The sequence below is a fragment of the Lutra lutra genome, chromosome 11 (genome assembly GCF_902655055.1).
Source record: "Lutra lutra chromosome 11, mLutLut1.2, whole genome shotgun sequence".
Classification (NCBI taxonomy): Eukaryota; Metazoa; Chordata; class Mammalia; order Carnivora; family Mustelidae; genus Lutra; species Lutra lutra.
The window spans coordinates 103,842,344-103,862,104 of record NC_062288.1 but is presented as its reverse complement, the minus strand read 5'-3'; the positions used below and the strand labels follow the sequence as shown (position 1 = coordinate 103,862,104).

The window sequence follows — 19,761 nt, the reverse complement described above, 5'->3', positions numbered from 1 at the left end:
TGACTGATGGTTTGGATTGAAGGAGTGGCAGGGGAGAATGATGAGGGAAAAGAACAGATCAGAGGACTCCCCATTTTCTGACCTGAGGTCTGGAGCCCATTTCTAAAGATGGGGAAGATGGTGAGATGGAACTGAGGAAGGGAGTGATTTTAGACATGGTAAACCTGAGAGGTCTGGTGTGACAGAATGGACGTGCTAAGGAGGAAGCTGAAAACCACGCTAACTTCTGCAAGAACCAGTGGGAACTAGAAATGTGAATTCGGGAGACAGCAACATCCAGGATGGTGTTTACAGCCCGCATGATAGATCATACCACTTGGGAAGAGACTAGAGAGAGAGAGGAAGATTGTCCCGGCCTCAGCCCTGGAAGCACTGCGGCTTTGGAGGTCATGTGGGGAAGAGGACAGAAAGGTCAGCTAGGAGGGCAGAGAAACTTTCACAGGTGTGCTGCCTTGAACCTGTCAGAACTGTATGGAGGAGTTGACAGTTTCGAGTACAGTGGCAGAATATAAAAGGACTTCTGGCAGCATAAAGGTTACCCAAGACCCTGGCTGGATGCAGCAGGAAAGAAGACAGAGGTGTAGAGGCAAGTCATTCACCTGTCAGTAAACTCAGGATCGCATTCACTGAGCTGGAGTGCAGGTTAATTAAAAGTGAAACCAGTCTTTTCCTTGTATGTATTTTTTTTTTTTCTCAAAATACTGTTCCTGCATTAACTATCTACTCCCCAAAGGGTAGTCAAACTCTTATTTTGGTTGTTTATTTAAATTCCTGGTGGTAGTTTTATGTGATTAATAGGCTACTACTTGTTTGAGAATATTCTAGAAACCTGGTAAGTACTGTGTAAGTTGGGTCATTTAATTGGTAAAAGTTATAGCATGTGTTACGGAATTGCCTAATTCAAAATAGGTTTTTATTGCTGGACATTTGTGTTTTTCTTTAAAATGTTATCTTGTGGAATAGACTTTTTTATTTAGGCTCCTTAACATCATCATCAGATTAGCCCAGGGTTTTACTGAATGTGGTTATTAAGAAGTAAAATGTCTTATTTTCATTTGAACTATTTTAATAAGGTACTGTTTCTTGTATAAATAACCAAGTATCTTAGGCATTTTAATTTGCAAATTAGGACATTTGCTTTAACATTTTCAACATGTACAAATTAGCCCCTTGAATGTAATGTAAGGATAATAGTCCCTAAATAAAAATAAAAACCAAAACTACCACTCATGGTCCCTGGAAGGAGGAGTGGTTAGGCCCTGGGATTATAACGGATAACTGCATTTTAAGATTGCGGACTGACTTTCCATAGTTCGAAGCGAATGTGTCTGTCAGTTGCTCGTTTCTGATTGCATTTGTTTGCCCACTGCAGCAGGTGAATGTAACGTTCGCTAAGGTTATTTCTCTTTTCCAGGGAGTGATAGTTGTTAGAAGAAACTAATTCCCAAGTAGTTTCTTATATATAAGTGTTAATTCTTAGAATTTAATTGACTTTTATGTTTTGGTTCTACAATTACAGTTCATGAGTCAATGTTGATGTCCTATAACCCTGATTCCTAATATGTTTCATTGCACTGATGTTTCCATCTGAATAAAATATTTAATGTAAATTGTAGCTGCAAACATTTAAGCATAAAGTCATTGTAAGCCATAAGCTTCCTTTCCCTATCTTGAAGCAATTTGTCCTAAATTTCCATACGTCTGCATTTGTTTTTGCTGTTCTAAAATTCCTCAGTTGCTGGCTTTGACCTTTTACGTTGCTGAGTTTTATACATCTATTTTCTCACCTGCCATATCCTAGGGGGCTTGGAGTACCCATAACACAGTGAGCCCACCTTCCTGGTCCCCAGACATTTCAGAAGGTCGGGAAATTTTTAAACCCCGGCAACTTCCTGGCAGTGCCATTTGGAGCATCAAAGTGGTAAATAAAATTGCATTTACATTCATGTATCATTTCTTTCTGGTTGGTTTTGTCCAAGTAGAAGTTAAGAATTAAGCCTTTCTTTTCCACATAAATAGTGCAGATTCCAGAGCCACTTTTTTAATCTAAAAATTTTAGTATGAAGAGTCAACATGCTTGCACTTAAAAATCTGGATTAGGAGGAAATTATATTGCAATTTTCCATGACTGATTTTAAGTGTGAATTTTTAGTAACTTCTTTTTATGGTTGCTTCCTTTTATGTTGTAATTAACAGTGTTTCTGTGGGGGGAAATCCTTGTTGCACAGGCTATAAAGTAATTTAGGACTTGCTCATTCATGATAATCATAAAATTTTGTTGCTTAGAAAAGAACAAAAGAAAACTGCACTAATCTGTTATGTGCTAATGGAGAAGAAATACCAGAATTGCAGCAGATTTCACTGTCTGTGTTAATAACCTCACAATTATAGGGCCTCTCTCTCATGTCATTGACGGAGGACTCTGCTAGTTCTTGAAGTAAGTTATGTAGTCTGATGCATTTGAGAGGGTAAACAATAATGTGAAAAGTATTAGTCATCAAGTTAAAATATTTTACTACCTAGAGAAGATAATTTTCTTCATCTTCTGTATTTAATATTCTGGAATAAGGCTGTTTATTTTAGACTTATCAGGGATTTCAAAGGAGTTCTAGTTCTACTCCTATTTCTGTCACTATTAGAACTCAGCTCACTCTGATACGCGAGGTGTTGGAAGTAGAGATCGTTGTTTTAAGAGTATAAAAGATGTTTTGACAATTTTATAGCAAGTACCACCAATTTTTACTTATTCTCACCTGTGTCCTTAGTTGCTGGGAGGAAAATAGATTATTATAGTCCTGATTTAATAATTGACTTAACTTTAAAAAAAATCTTTCATACTTATCAGTAGCAAAACTATCCAGTTCAATCCTCCCTATCCCTTATTCAGAAAAGCACAAGAGATCTAAAAGAGCAGTTTAAGAGAGCAAGGAGAGGCAATTTGTAAATTATTAACACTGAGGAGGAAAAAAGATTACCCCCTTTTTGTTTCTGTGTATCTGTTTTTATGCTCATAATCATAAATTAACAACCTAGGAACTGTTGTGCTAAGTGGGTAATGAGTTCAGCATTTCAAACTACAATAAAAATGATACCAGTTGAAAATGTGACATATTATTTAAGTTATTATGGGAAAATCAGGAATTTCCTGATTATTTTAATTTTAGATACACAGAATATTAAAAGTGTTGATGTCAGACTTTTTCAGGAAGTAATACATAAGTCTGGGTATAAACAAGAAAACAATAGCAAATAACCCTAATATTTATTTGTTAAAATATCAGAGAATTTAATCTTATTTCCTGTAGAATATTTTTGTGTGGTGGGTAAAAATTCAGATCAGTTATTTGCATTTCAAGTAAAATTATTATCCAGATGAGTTAAAGCACAGGCTGTTTACCTTTATTAGCTTTCCTATAAACTTTAAATACATTATTCTTTAAATACTGTGGTAGAGTGAGGTACACCTGTTCAGTTCATAGAGATGGCTATTGAATAGTAGGGAATATGACAAGTTTAAGACAGAAAAATACTGTTATACACTAGCAAAATTTAGCTTTCGTGCACTGTAGTAGCCGTGCGGAATACTGCTAAAGAATGTGGGCCCTGGAGCCCGAGCAGCTAGCTCTAGATTTTGGATGAGCCACCTTTTCTTTTCTTTCTTTCTTTTTTTTTTTTTTTTTTAAAGATTTTATTTAGGGGTGCCTGGGTGGCTCAGTGGGTTGGGCTGCTGCCTTCGGCTCAGGTCATGATCTCAGGGTCCTGGGATCAAGTCCCGTATCGGGCTCTCTGCTCAGCGGGGAGCCTGCTTCCCCCCCTCTCTCTGCCTGCCTCTCTGCCTACTTGTGATCTCTCACTCTCTGTCAAAAGAATAAATAAAATCTTTTGACAGAGAGTGAGAGATCACAAGTAGGCAGAGAGGCAGGCAGAGAGAGAGGGGGAAGCAGGCTCCCCGAAGAGCAGAGAGCCCAATGCCGGGCTCGATCCCAGGACCCTGAGATCATGACCTGAGCCGAAGGCAGCGGCTTAACCCACTGAGCCACCCAGGTGCCCCGACAAGTTACTTTTTTAGCCCTCAGTGCATTTATCTCTAAAATGGGGTTAATAAAATAGTACTGACCTTATGAGATAGTTACGAGTGAAAGTGCTTAGACTAGCATACAGCCCTTGGTCAGTGTATGTCAGCTGTTGCTGTAATTGCTGAGAGAACGGTTAGTGGGCAAGTCCTGGTACCTGCTCTGTATCGAATACAAATTGGATGGGGTTAGTGGATGTTGAGCCACACAGGATGTAGGATTAGGAGGGGGAAAAATAAGGCCAAAGTTTGCTGGTACAGGGCATTCACAAAAACAGACCCAACATTTGATTCTAAGATCATAGGCATCTTTTGTTTATACTTTTTAAGTTGTATAATACATGTTGAAAGATAAAAATAAGCCTGGTCTCTTAATATTTATCATCTAATCAGAATAAGAGAGAAGCAAGTATTTGTGTAACCTTTAATAACATGTTTTATCTCACGTTGGATTTAAAGTTCTTTTGGACTTTTGCAGAATGCTAATTTTTCCGTATCTGTTATGTAGGGCCGCGGGTCAGGATTTCCCGGGAAGCGGAGACCCCGTGGTGCAGGATTGTCAGGACGAGGTGGCAGAGGCAGGTCAAAACTGAAAAGTGGAATCGGGGCAGTTGTGTTACCTGGGGTAAGGCTCATTTCTCATATCCTTTATCTCTGCTATAATCCTTAATTTGTTGACTGGTGATGATCTCATTTGTAAAATTACTACATTGTAAGAGTCATAGAAATAAGCCAGAATTTTTATTTTACTCTCTCTCTACTTCTCCTTTTTTTTTAACTTTTAAAATTTTCTTAATATTTTATATTTCCCATCTTCTTTCTCTTTTCTTACTTCCTCTTGCACTCTGATCTTTGTATAGCAACCATTCCTGAAAATAAATATGTAACATATTTCCTCCTCTATTTTTTAATAAAAGCAAACTCCTGTTACATTATTGAGCTTATTTGAAAAAATTAAGTTGATGGTTTAAGTTCTTTGTTATAATATGGCTCACAGAAGAAACTAGAAATATTGCAGATTACTACATACTTTAAAAATGTTGAAGATTTTATGACTGTCTTTGATTGATAAGTATTTGCTCATTGGCAAGTATATGAGGCTTTAAGTGTGTACTGAAAAAGTCTATAATTGGCAAACAGTGGCAGATATTTCATGTGGTAACTTTACTGTTTTACCAAAATCTTGTTTTTCAAATTCTAATCATCATTTTAAGTTCAGGAGACAAGTAAAGTAGACAAGTAGACAGTTTGTGCCACAGTTTGTGTATCTGTTTACCTATTAAAGGATGTTGTAGTTGGTTCCATTTTTTGGCTATTAAAAAAGCTGCCAAAAAAGCCCCCTGCTATGAACTTCTGTGTTTAGGTCTGTATGTAGACATATGCTTTGTTTCCCCATGAATGAATGTCTACAAGTGGCGTGGCTGGATATATGGTGGTGTGTACTTAGCTTTTTAAGGAGAGGCTGCTTTCCAAGCAGGGTGTGACATTTTATGTTTGCAAGAGTGCAGGAGATGCCTTTTTCCTCCATGTTCTCACCTGTGCTCACTGTGGTTAACCTTCCTTTCAGCCACGGCAGCAGGTACGTTAGGAATATCTCATTTGCATTTCTCTCATGACTAATGATGTTGGTCACATTTTTAGGTGCTCATTGGTAACATTTTTTGACAAAGTCACTCTTCAGATATTTAGTACATTTTAAAAATTTGAATAGTTTTTTAACTTGCTCAGTTTTGTGTTTTCTTTATGTATTCTTGTCATGGTAAAGAACTTGATTGGTATAACAAAGCTTTAATTTTGATGAAGTCCCATTTATTAATTTTTTTATTTTATGATTGTGCTTTTGGTGTCTGAGAAATAATTGCATAACCCAAATTTACATCTTCTAGATGTTTCATGGTTTTAGGTGTTATGTTTACCTATAGGATCCAGTTTGAGCTAATTTTCATGTATGATATGAATATAGATCAAAGATCATATTTTAAATACCCAGTTGTTTGAACACCATTCTCTGAATCGCCTTTGTTACCATTCCTAACCATTAGTTATCTGTATGTTTGTGGATCTGAGTATACTGTGTTACACTATTGATCCGTTTCTCCATCTTTAGGCTAATATACTACACTATATTGAATATTTTTACTTTACTATTGAAATCAGACATTTAGTTTTCCTGTTGTTGTTGTTGTTTTTTTGTTTTTTTTTTTTTTTTTTTTACACTTTTTCAAATTTGTTTTGGCTGTCCTAAATCCTTCATGTTTCTATATGAATTTTGCCATTGGCTTGTCAGTTTCTGCAAATAAGCCTGCCAGGATCTTGACTGGGTTTGCATTCAAACTATAGATCAGTTTGGGGGAAGTTGATGTTTTAACTGTGAAGAGTCTTTCAATCCATGAACATTGTGTATCTCTCTGTTTTCTTTTTAAATTGTCCCCGTGATGTTCTTTACTTTACAACATAAATGTTTTTTGCATTATTTCTCAGATTTATCTCCAAGTTTTCCGTATTTTTTATGCTATTATAAATGGCAGTGTTGTCTCAATTTCAGATTGTAGTTGTCTGTTGCTAGTATCCAGGAATACTTATTTTTTTTTTAAAGATTTTATTTATTTATTTGACAGAAATCACAAGTAGGCAGAGAGGCAGGCAGAGAGAGAGAGGGAGAAGCGGCTTCCCGCTGAGCAGAGAGCCCGACGCGGGGCTCGATCCCAGTACCCTGGGATCATGACCTGAGGCGAAGGCAGAGGCTTTAACCCACTGAGCCACCCAGGTGCCCCCAGGAATACTTATTTTTGTGTATTATATTCTATAGCCTTATTAAACTCTTGTATTACTTCTACTTGTTTATTCGTAGAACCCATTGAGTTTTCTGCACTTATGATGCTTATGATCATGTTGTTTGCAAATAAAGTTTTATGTTTGTTTAATCTGGAGGTTTTCATTTCTATTCTTTATTGCACTTGCTATAATCTTCAATACAGTGATGGATAGAAGTGATAAGGTAACCTTGTCTTCTTTCCTGTCTTGAGGAGAGAAAACATTTATCTTTCATCATTGAGTATGGTGTTAGCTCTAGTTTTGTTTTATTTATTTATTTTTTTTAAGATTTATTTATTTGAGTGAGTGAGAGGGCGAGTGTGTGTGCACAGGTTTGGGGGGAGAGGCGGAGGGAAATGGAGAGAGAGAATCTCAAGCAGACTCCCTGCTAAGTGCAGAGCCTAGCATGGGTAATCTCATGATCATGAGATCATGACCTGAGCCAAAATCAAGAGTCAGAGGCTTAACTGATTAAGCCACCCACGTATCCCTTGTTGTTTTTTTAATTAATTTATTTATTTATTTTTAAGATTTTTATTTATTTATTTATTTGACAGAGAGAGAGATCACAAGTAGGCAGAGAGGCAGGCAGAGAGAGAGAGGAAGGGAAGCAGGCTCCCTGCTGAGCAGAGAGCCCGATGCGGGACTCGATCCCAGGACCCCGAGATCATGACCTGAGCCAAAGGCAGCGGCTTAACCCACTGAGCCACCCAGGCACCCCCCTTGTTGTTTTTTTTTAAATAGACATCCCAATCAGTTTGAAGAAGGTCCTTTCTATTCATAAGTTGCTGAGATGTTTTTTTAATCAGGTGTAGCTGTTGGATTTTGTCAAATGCTTTTTCTGCATTTATGGCTTTTTTATTGATATGGTGAAGTATATCGATTGGCTTTTTTTTGTATGCTAAAGCAGCCCGTGTTGTGATAAACTATACTTGGTCATGATGTTTTTTCTTTTTCGTATATTGTTGGGTTCAAATGGCTAAACTATAAGAAGTCTATATATATGTCTATAGACTTCTTTTGTCTATATTCACAAGAATATTAGTTGGTCTCTAGTCTTAAATTTTCTTACAATTTCTTTGTTTTTGGTATTGGCAAAATGCTGGCTTCCTTGAGTAAATTGGGAAATAGAATTTTCTCTTCAGTTTTCTGGAAGAGTTGTGTGGTATTGGAAACATTCTTCCTTACAGTATTTATATAGAATCATTAGTGTAGCCATTTTGGCCTAGAGTTTTCTTTGTGAAAAGATTTTTTTTAAGTTTTTATTTTAATCACCCAGTGCTTACCATTGACAAATGCATTCCTTAATCTTCATCACCCATTTCACCCATCCCCCACTCCACTCCCCCCTGGTAACCATCAGTTTGTTTTCTGTAGTTAAGATCTGTTTCTTACTTTATCTTTCTTTTTTCCCCCTTTGCTCATTTATTTTATTTCTTACATTCCACGTATGTGTGAAACCATGTGAGATTTATTTATGACTTATTTCACTTAGCATTATACTCTATAGCTCCATCCATGTCTTTGCAAATGGCAAGATTTCATTCTTTTTTTATGCCTGAATACTATTCTATTGTGTGTGTGTGTATATATACACACACACACACACCACATTTTTTTTTTATCTGTTCATCAGTCACTGGATACTTGGGCTGCTTCCTTATCTTGGCTGTTGCAAATAGTGCTACAGTTAACACTGGGGTGCTTGTATCCTTTTGAATTCGTATTCTTGTATTCTTTGGGTAAATACCCAGTAGTGTAATTGCTGGGTTCTAGGGTAGTTCTGTTAACTTTTTGTGGAATCTCCATACTGTTTTTCACAGTGGCTGTACCAGTTTGCTTTCCTACCAACAGTGTAAGACAGTTCCTTTTTCTCTATCCTCACCAGTACCTGTTGGTTGTTGTGTTTTTGATGTTAACCATTCTGACAGACGTGAGGTGATCTCTCAGTGTAGTTTTGATTTGCATTTCCCTGATGGTGATGATGAGCATCTTTTCATGTACCTTTTGGCTCTCTGGATGTCTTTGGAGAAATGTCTGTTCATGTCCTCTGCCCATTTTTAAATTCGATTATTTGTTTTTTGGTGTTGAGTTCTATCAGTTCTTTATTTATTTAGGATACTAATCCTTTATTGGCTATGTTATTTGTAAATACCTGCTCCCGTTCTGGTAAGTTGCTTTTAGTTTTGTTGATTGTTTCCTTGCTGTGCAGAAGCTTTTTATTTGATGTAGCCCAATTGTTTGTTTTTTTGCTTTTGTTTCCTCTGTCTCAGGGGGCCTATCTAGAAAAATGTAGCTATGGCCGATGTCAGAGAAATTACTTCTTCCTGTGTTCTTTTCTAGGATCTTTACGGTTTCAGGTATCACATTTAGATCCATTTGAATTTATCTTTGTGTGGTATATGAAATGGTCCAGTTACATTCTTTTGCATGTTGCTATCTAGTTTCCTCCAAAAAGATATTGAAGACACTGTCTTTTCCCTCTTCATTGGAAGATTTTTTAACTGTATATTCAATTCATTGGTATAGGGCTATTTAGGTTATTTATTCTCATATGAACTTGTCTTTCAAGGAGTTTATCCATTTCATGTAAGTTGACAAATCTGTTGGCCTATTATTCTTTTAATATCTGTAGAATATGTAGTGATGTCACCTTTCTCATTTCCAGTGTTGGTGATTTGTGTCTCCTCTCTCTTTCCTGATTGGTTTTGCTTCAGGTTTATCAATTGTACTGATCTTGAGCCAGCCTTTGCTTTTATTAATTTTTCTCTATATTTTTTCCTGTATTCCATTTTATTGATATCTACTGTGAGTCTTTAGTTGTTTTCTTCCTCTTACTTTGAGTTTAATTTGCTCTTCTTTTTTTGTTTACTTAATTATGTCCCTGCCTGGAAATCTCCCACTTGTGAGGTTTAGGTTAGACCTTTCTTTTCTTTTAGGCTTAAATACCTGTGGTCTAGCCAAATAAAACTTCTGTCACCTTTAGGATAAATCAGAGTAATTAATATATATATAGTATTGCCTCTATATATAGAGGCAGTACTAGAACACTCTCTCAAAGATTGCCTTCTTTACTTTTGAGATAAATAGGTTTTATATATCTTGTAGTTTAAAGTTCATGAAATAAAGTATACAATGAAAACAGTGGGTCACTAAGCTATATGATATTGTTTTCCTTCTTACATACAAAAACCATGATTTTTTTTTTAATCACTTGTATTTTAAATATGCTCTTTGAATCCAGGGCATATTGCAGCTTTCTGTACAGACTTTGTTTCTGGTTTGTTCTGGGAATACTATAGTCTATCCTTGTTTTTTATTTCAAATAAAAGTGTTCTCTCATTGAATTTGTCTTTGAAGATAATAAAATTTTATCATTTCTTTGAGCCTGTTCACTAGGTATCATCCAGTTATAAAACCTGTTTTGTTTTCTGTGTTGCAGAAATGGGATGCAGAAATGAATACTTCTTACTTCAGCATCCTTTTGTTAGCTGTATTTTAGCTATGGCCACATTTTCCTATTTTATAATGTTTTCAGTGTATCTTTAGTTATTTAGGTGAATGACTGGTAACTTCACTTTTAGTAGACACTCAATTATTACTAATGGAATGATATTTTACTTTATGAATCATCTTGTTTGGTTTGCTAAAACTTTAAAATTCTAATTTTGAGATACACTTTTTTTTAAGAGTGAGGGAGAGAGACACGGAAGGAGGGGCAGAGGGAGAGAGAGAATCTTAAGCAGGTTTCATGCCCGGTGTGGAGCCCAATGTTGGGCTCAGTCTCAGAACCCTGAGATCATGACCTGAGCTGAAATCAAGAGTCAGATTCTTAACCTCCTGAGCTACCTGTGCACCCCAAGATGAACATTTTTTAATATATTTCCTCAAAAAAAAATTACAGTATGCTGTTAGATCAGAGTTATTTGTACCGCTGCTTCCTCTTGAGTCTTGATTTTCTTTCTTTTACCAGTTTGATGCCTCTCAATATTAGGTTGATCCATATGAAGCTTCAACCATTTTTGACCTGGAAAAACAGCAATTTCTTCTGAGTCAACCTATTACATGTGCCAATGAACTATATATAATCGCTTTGTATGTTTTTGTACCATAGTATTCTACCTCACATAAGATTATGCAGCTTATTTTTCTACGCAGCTAAATGGCTTGATTTTTTTTTTGATAGAAATCAAAACAGATTTTTACCACTGTTTCTTAAATGCTGTTTAATTTTCCGGTTTGGATTTTCCGTGGCTTTAGTAATTCCCTAGTGATGACTATTTCGGTTGCTTACAGTTTTCCCTTGTAGTCTTTAGACTTATGACTATAAGTTGCTTTATGGTTGAGTCTATAATAAAATAGTAGTACTGTCCATTAAAACTGTTCTTAAACTTCTTTGCAATGAAAAATATTACTCTTGTAATATATTCTTTCTTAGTTATTCTTTCAGTCATTCCTCAAGAACAACAATACTATTACTTTCTATTTGAACTTACACTATTCTGTTTCAGTCTGTTGTTCCAGGCTAGATTTAAGGGAAGAGGACTGTATTTTAAAATATTGGCATGGTCTCCCTGTTCTCTTTTTAGTAACTAATGTAGATCTTTTTCATTATAAGCATTTTGGAAATAATTATTAACAAGCCAGTGGGTACTTAGTTGATTTGGTGAAATTTAACCACATCCAGAAATGAATATCTGTGGTTGGTAATATTTTGGCAAAGACTGAAATTTTGATAAGTTATTCAAAATAATATTTTAAAGCAGTGCTGTCCAACAGAAATATATGTATATCACATACACGATTTAAAACTTTGTAGTAGCTACATTAAAAAAGAAAAGAGGAACAGATGTCATTTAACTTCAATGTATACCTTTTGACCCAACATATCAAAAATTTTACTGTTTCAACATGTAACATATAAAATGTGTAAAATTATTTATGAGCTATGTTTATGTTCTTTTTTGTTTGATACTGAAGTCTTTGAAGACTGGTAGGTATTTTTACTTCCAGCACATCTCAGATTTGACTAGCCAGATTGCAGGTGTGAGAGTCACTAAAACGGAGCGATACAATTTACATGTAGGTATATGTATGTATAGATACAGAGGCATATACACACACAAATATAGTACAGATTTCTTCCGTTTGTTCATTAAAATTTCTGGCTATGATCGTTTATTCTTTCTCTCCGTGCTACGGATCCATGGGACTTGTAATGCCAAAGAGCACATTAAGTATGCACAATGTCAGGATTTACACCTTTATGGTATTATCTTGGCAATAGTAGTCTCATTTGGGATTATTATGCTGGGCATCGGCAGAAATTGTATTTTGAGTGTGAATCCTCCACGTTTCTCAAGTGTCCTGCACACGGAAGGTGTGACTGTGCCCTCTGTGTTTTGCTTGCTTACGGTGTCTGCTGCAGGATGTTTCATCCAACAAGGACGAGGAAGAAAACTCCATGCACAACACAGTGTGCTGTTTTCCAGTAGCGACAAGTTCACCTTGCACCAGGTCTGAGCTCAGTTACGGCCCCCGCTCTTGCGCCCCTCTCTTCCCCTCCGCGGTGTCCTGTGTGCGCTGAAGCCACTTCTGTTTAGCTTTAGAGCCGTATTAGCTAAGAAGGTAATTTAAAAAAATAAAACTAGTACATTGTTAGCTGAGTCTCCAGCCTAAATTATTATGTTCATGTGTTTTAATTTCAGGATATGTGTGTAGTTTGTGGCAGTTTTGGCCAGGAGCAGAGGGAAGATTACTTGCCTGTTCTCAGTGTGGTCAGTGTTACCATCCATATTGTGTCAGTATTAAGGTAAATACACTTGAATTTAAGTCAGTTAAAAATGTGTTGAAATTTGATCTGAGTAGTGTCATGCTGTTTACATTTCTTACAACTAGTTTTTGTTGAGATCATTAGACATATGTGACAGTATTTAATATTTAAATATTGCCTTTCAAGTTTTAACGTGAAAAAGTTAACGCCTTTACAAATCTGTGGTCTTAAATTGTAGTGGTTATCCTGCTGTCTCGAAAAACCAAAAATAAAAATGCATGTCTTTAAAAGATACTTTATATACTTATTTGCTAAGGCATAAAGTTTAGTTGATCCATTTGTCTACTGATAATAAAAAGTTGACACCAGCCACAGAACTTAATAGAAATCCCTTCACTCACCTGGTCTCTTCCCTATGTTCCTTCTTCTCAACCCTCCCTTGTGTATGAAAGGACATTTTCTGTTAGGCTTCCTGGATCAGTGGGTTGGTATTTTTAAATCTGTTTTGGAGCAATTTTGGCCATTTCTTCATGTTTCTTTTCTGTTCCCCACAACCCCCTTCTGAAATCTTAGTTGTATGTGTACAAAATTATCTGATACTGTCCCCAGATCAGTCTCACTTTGTCGATTTTTCTGCAGTTGCTTTTCTGTCTATACTTTGGTTTGTATAGTTTCAATGACATTCCCCAAACTCACTTAAAAAAGAAAGAAAAATAAAAAAATATTTATTTATTTATTTGGGAGAGAGCGCGAGAGCCTGAGCGGGAAGGGCAGAGGGAGAGAGAACTCAAGCTGACTGTGGGCTGAGTGTGGAGCCTGACACGGGGCTCAATATTAAGACCCTGGGATCATGACCTGAGCAGAAACCAGTAGTCGGACGCTCAACCAGCTGAGCCACCCAGGCGCCCCTCCCCAAACTCACTTTTGTCATGCGGGGTCTAATCTATTTTTAAGCCCATCTGGATTTTTCACTGAGATGATTGTATTTTTTTAATCACAGTTTTATTTTACAAAAGTTTGTTATCTTGCAGTTTAAATTTTTTTTCTTCATCAAGTTTTTTTCCTTTCAAGTCCTGTTGTGTATTGTTATTGTTAATTCTCCATGCTTAACATTTCTCATTATTTGTATTAGCTTATTATTACTAGTATTAGCTTAGCGCCCCTTAAAGGATCTATATATTTTTTTAATTAGTAATCTTTGATTGGATGTGGCAGTTGTACGTTTTGGCATTATGTCGTGGAGAGTTTGGCTTTTGTTCCTTAGAAAGTATGGAGTGTGGGCAGTTCTGTAGACATTCGAGCCATTTGAAATGCTTCTCGAGGCTTTCTGGGGCAGGTCTAGAGAACCTTCACTTTGAGGTGTTCTCAGAATTTTTGGTCTTGGAACCATTAACAGTTCTAAATTACTAAGGAACCCCATAGAGTTTCGGTTCTGAGAATAATCATTATTGACCACCCTTATAGAAATTAACTGGACTATTTTGAAACAAAATATATAAGCATGTTTGTTAGGATATCATGTAATGATGGTTTATATTTTATATATCTTGTAGCCTCTGCAAAACATCACTGTAGTGGATTAAAGTGAAAAAGGCAATAACATCTTAGCATCATTTTAAAAATAGTTTTTGCCCTCACCCACTAGGGTTTCCTAGACCACACTGTAGTGATGGCTTTTTAGCTCAAGTTAATCTGAGACATGAAGTGTGGCCTTCACGACATCTCTACTGAATTCTCCCCGTATCCTTCCCACCAAGATCTCCCCATGAGCCCCTCACGAGTGTCTTTTACTTTGACTGTTTGAAATTCAAATGTCTTCAGCATTGGTGTGAGTTGTTACAGTTGTTTCAGCTATAGAAATGCCCAGTAGCTGGTCTTTGTCCTGGTCTTTGTTGTGTCCTTCTTTGGGCTTCCCGTATATGCAGCGCGATGTTCAGCCAAAAGACGTGAGGGAAGTTCTGCATGGACGTCTAGAGCTCTTTCTCTCACTGCTCCTTCCTTTCCAGGACTCTGTCCTGCCAGTTGCAACAACTCCGCTCCAGAACTCCACATGTGCCTAAACTCAGTGAGGCCACTGTGCTCTGCTGGAGTTCTCCGTCCCTGGGCAGCTGTCCAGAAACGGTCTACAGCAGAATATTGTAGGACTCACCTCACTTGTTCTCTCTTCTCAGAAACCACAGTCTTGTACTGCCTTTTGTTCAATATCTGAAACAAGTGATGAATGCATTTTGCCCCGTTTGCTGGTATTTTATGGTGGGACAGAGTCTCATGCCAGGTACTTCGTTGTAGGTTGTAAGCAGATAATCTCACAGACTATTAAACACATCCATCAGAGCTTACGAAGGAAACCCTGGGTAATTCCTTTCTTGGAAGAGCTTCCGAAAGACTAACCAGTTCAGTGGAAGGAAAAAGAAAGTTGATGGTTGAGCTCTGCAAACTCTGCTGGGGCTGGGGGGCCTTTTCCATGAGGGGAGGCCGTCCAATGGGGCGGAGCTGCAGGGAGCCTCAGGCTTGGGAGGGAGGCGGTCGGACAGAGACTGACTGGAGTGGTTCGATATAGTGGGTGCATAGTAACCCGACTGACTGTGCGTGGGAGAGTGAGTATCGCTGAGTACCCGAGAATGTGGCCGTAAAGGGCCACAGGGTAGGTGTCTATGAAGTAGGAAAACTTAGTAGAATGAAGACATGTGATAGCTAGGCTCTGTCTCCCACTCTATCTTCATCGACCGTTCCTCTGAGCTGGAGATGGTCAGTCGTGTCCCTCAGGCAAATCTGGTGTACTGCCTATCTTTATAACACGAATTTTATCGATACACAGCCATATTCTTTTGTTGACCATATGTCTTCTGTGGGCTCACGCTGTCGTGGCACAGTTGAGTCGTTCACAGACACGTGCCCTACAAAGTTCAGAGTATTTACTCTCTGGCCCTTTCTAAAAGAAGTTTGCTAGTGACTGCTGTAAGCCACCCTGCTCCTCTTGTCCTAAGCTCTGTCCTCCGTTTGGGTAAATAATACATAATTTGATAATCTGTGAGTAATTTAAAAGCATCAGTAGGCTAATCAGACTAATCTACATACTTACGAATCAAATAGCTTTCAGAGCCTTACGATGATTGGCTGTCCGCTGTCCTGCTCGGCCTCCGTGCTTCTGTCCTGTCGCCAGGCATCCGCTTCTGACCCTTGCAGGGCCTTCTAGGAGTTGCCTTGAAGCTCTAAGTACATGCTGTTGCTTCTGCTGTTTCTTTGTTTTATTTTGTTTGACTTTTTGCTCATGAATAAATAATGCCAATTTAGGTCTTAAAATATACCTCTTCCTCCCAATATAGTTGTTCTACTACATTGAGTCAGCAGTGTTGGTTATGACTCAGTACGTGTTCACGGGAGACTAAATAGTTACTATGGCTTTGTCCTTGGAATTTCTAATAGCAAAAATAATACAGTGATTCATGAATCTTCATTAGTTTTTGTTGTTGTTTGTTTTTATGTACTGTAGAAACATCCTATCAAATTATTTTGACAAGTAACTTTTTCTGGAAAAAGTCCTGCCCACTCCTGACACTCCCCATTTCTTTCTCCTCATCTGTGCCGCTAGCTTCCAGGTCTGTTGCTCTTTCTTCAGCTCCCCTGGGCTGAGGTCTTTTGTTGGGGTCATTGTTTCCCACATTGCACGCCTTCCTGGTTCTTGTTGTGGCCCTTGTTTTGTGCCTCACATCTTTGACTTCATTCAAAGAGGTATTTGGGAGATGAAGTTTGAGTCCTTGTATTCCTAAAAGGTATTCTCCTTCCACACTTAATTGTTTGTTTACTTGGTTAAGATTTGTATCTTGAAAAGTATATTCCTGAAGAATTGAAAACTATTACTCTGTTTTAGTGTTCATAGTTGGAAAGTTTGATGCCATTTTGATAGTTGTTTTTTACTTATTTGGCTCTTTTACTTTCCTCTGAGGTAACTTTTAGACTTTCTTACTCTCCATGATCTGCATTTTTATTCTGTATTTTGTTTGCTCTTTCCGTAACATACCTACTTGTGTCCTGTCTTACAGATTCTGTTTTTTTGAGAGTTTTCATTTGGATCCAAGTTCATAATTGTACATGGAATGGCTGCTTTGAGGAGTTTGTCAGAAGTATAGAGATTCTTGGGGTGCTGGGGTGGCTCAGTCATTAAGCATTTGCCTTCGCTCAGGTCATGATCTCAGGCTTCTGGGATCGAGCCCCACATTGGGCTCCCTGCTCGTCATGAAGCCTGCTTCTCCCTCTCCCACTCTCTCTGCTTGTGTTCCCTCTCTCGCTGTGTCTCTCTTTGTCAAATAAATAAAATCTTAAAGAAAAAAAGTACAGAGATTCTCAAACTTTCTGCTAACTTAGACCTTGTGACGAGGAGACTAAACAGAGCGGTGATGAGCATCAGAAGTCCCACCGTCATGGCTTGAAAGCTCCAAGATCATGAAATGTCCTTGGGATTATTTTCTTGGGAATTTATGATTTACTCTAAATTTTTTAGATTTTTAAATACTGACTTTAATATAGATCCTTTTGCAATGTATACAAGTTTTAGAAGTATGAATTCATGAAACATCACAGGTGGAAACTAGGCCAATACATTTTCAAAACTTGTATTAACAGGAAAGGGGAAGTATACTTGATTTCTTCAAAACCTAGTCGCCGCCTCTGTAAGTGGACATAAAGTCTGAGGACGAGGTGGTTAGGCTTTCGAGTATGTTCTGCTTTCTGTTACTCTGTCCCATCGGGGCCCTTGTGAAAGTACATGTCCCCATGCCTGGATTGGGCTGCTGCTGGTGCTCAGTACGTGGTTACTTGATTGGCTCTTGCCTGCTTCCTGGTACACCAGGGCCGCGTCCTCCTGTGTATGATGTATGTGATTATGGAAAATGGGGAGTCGGTTAGTATGTCAATCACTCGGGTCGGTGGTTTCTTTTACAGATCACTAAAGTCGTTCTTAGCAAAGGTTGGAGGTGCCTGGAGTGTACTGTGTGTGAGGCCTGTGGGAAGGCGAGTGACCCCGGAAGACTCCTGCTCTGTGATGACTGTGACATAAGCTACCACACCTACTGCCTCGCCCCTCCTCTGCAGACCGTGCCCAAGGGGGGCTGGAAGTGCAAATGGTACTACAGGACTTGCCTCCCCCTCCTTAGCCTCTCAAGTGTACAGCGTTCCCACAGTTCTTAAAAATTAGCCGCACCCGCTTCATTGCCTGATAAGATGTTGAGTATGGTAGATACCATGCCGCCTCTCAGAAAAATGTTCCGATTTGCTTTCAGTGATTCCCCCTATTCTGTTCTAGTGTGGCTTCTTGATTATAGTAACTAAATAATTACGTAAATAAAATGAGACTTGTTGGGGGGTATTGGGTTTCAGGTGTGTTTGGTGCAGGCACTGTGGAGCGACGTCTGCGGGTCTGCGATGTGAGTGGCAGAACAACTACACACAGTGTGCTCCCTGTGCAAGCCTGTCTTCCTGCCCCGTCTGCTGTCGGAACTACCGAGAAGAAGACCTTATTCTGCAGTGCAGACAGTGTGATAGGTATTGTGCTACTTTTTAAATTCCTTTATCTCTTGCAAGCGTTTCTCTTTTAGATATAGCAAAAGGAAATTGGAAAATAACATTCTCCGTCTTAAATTTAAGAAGCAAGACTTTTTGCTTTCTAGATTTTCTGTCGGCTAGAAATTTACACAAGTTTCCTGTTTTGTACCTGCAGTTCCAGACAAAGATTTTTAACTTGAGGCTTTTAAGGGTTTTTTGAATTCTTGAAATTAGGTACAGAATTATTGCCTGCATGTATGCATTTTTCTGTGAAGGGTTTTTTTTTTTTTTAAGATTTTATTTATTTGTCTCAGAGAGAGAGTGCACAAGTAGGCAGAGGCAGAGAGAGAAGCAACCTCCCCGCTGAGCAAGGAGCCCGATGCGGGACGTGATCCCAGGACCCTGAGATCATGACCCAAGCTGAAGGCAGCGGATTAACCCACTGAGCCACTCAGGCGTCCCCATGGAGAGTTTTTGAATCTTTTATTAGATTCTACAAATGGTCTCACACATTTTATTTTCCTTAAGCTACTTTTTCTTACAGCTCTGGATACTAAATGTCCAGATGCTGGGTATGAGCTCCCCGTCCTTGGTAGTATGTGAGCAACTTCAAAGTCAGGAGTGTTTTCTTTGGTTTTGGTGATGTAGTCTTGTGCTTTGTTCATAGTCAGCACTGTACGTGTAATATTAGCTGTAACGTTATTTCGCCAGTAATACAGGGTTCTCAGGACTCTGCCTAGCGATTCTTTGTTCAAAGGCAAGGTAACTCCTTTTTCCCCGTGAGCATTCAGCCTCAAACACATGAGCTCCGTCTGTTCTACAGTGGGTACCCGTCACACGGAGCCCAGACACGCTAGCCTGTTGGCAGATGACTTCGTGCTTCGCAGAATTCCTTCATGCTCGCCCTCATGAGCTTCTGCTTCTCTGATGCACTCACTGTGGGATCTGAGGGCACTTAACCCGCCCTCCATGTGCTTTTGCTTCCTTACAGTACTTGATCGCTCTCCTTTTCTGTGGCTTATTCTCAGCTCTGAAAGTTTTTGCGGGTCGGGAGCTGTGGTCAGGAGAAGGGGTAACATTGGAGGAACATCCGAGCCTTAGGGGCTGTCAACTGCTGCTGCAGTTCTGTTTTAATGTGCAAAATATGGTCTTTTTAGATGGATGCACGCAGTTTGTCAGAACTTAAGTACTGAAGAGGAAGTGGAGAATGTAGCCGACATTGGTTTTGACTGTAGCATGTGCAGACCCTACATGCCTACATCAAATGGTAAGAAAATACCGTGAACAGTGGGTCTGTGCTCCTGTAATACCCTTGTGCTGTGCTGTCCATACCCAGGGAGTAGACTTGCCTCTCTTTTTTGTTTTGTGAAACAGTTACCTGGACAAGTATTTTATGAAAAATAAGTTCTTTTAGTTGTAAATATTTTCCCCAACTTAATATATTTAAACAATTGACTTCCCTAAGGAAAATAAATTAAGCATGTGTTGTAGATACACAGTGTAATTTTCCCTTCACGACCCATCATCTTGTAGTTCCTAGGAATACGTAGAAATCCGTGTG

At 38.4% G+C, this 19,761-nt stretch overlaps 1 protein-coding gene across 1 annotated transcript in view; it reads left to right on the top strand.

Annotated features, from left to right (window-relative positions):
* The window catches only part of KMT2C (lysine methyltransferase 2C), a 272,603-nt gene that overhangs the window by 180,034 nt on the left and 72,808 nt on the right, over positions 1 to 19,761 (top strand). The window contains 10 exon segments of the mRNA XM_047695954.1: positions 1,802 to 1,921; positions 4,581 to 4,702; positions 11,650 to 11,656; positions 12,315 to 12,360; positions 12,363 to 12,403; positions 12,595 to 12,622; positions 12,625 to 12,698; positions 17,601 to 17,782; positions 18,036 to 18,200; positions 19,358 to 19,467. Coding sequence (XP_047551910.1) covers positions 1,802 to 1,921; positions 4,581 to 4,702; positions 11,650 to 11,656; positions 12,315 to 12,360; positions 12,363 to 12,403; positions 12,595 to 12,622; positions 12,625 to 12,698; positions 17,601 to 17,782; positions 18,036 to 18,200; positions 19,358 to 19,467 — 895 coding nt within the window.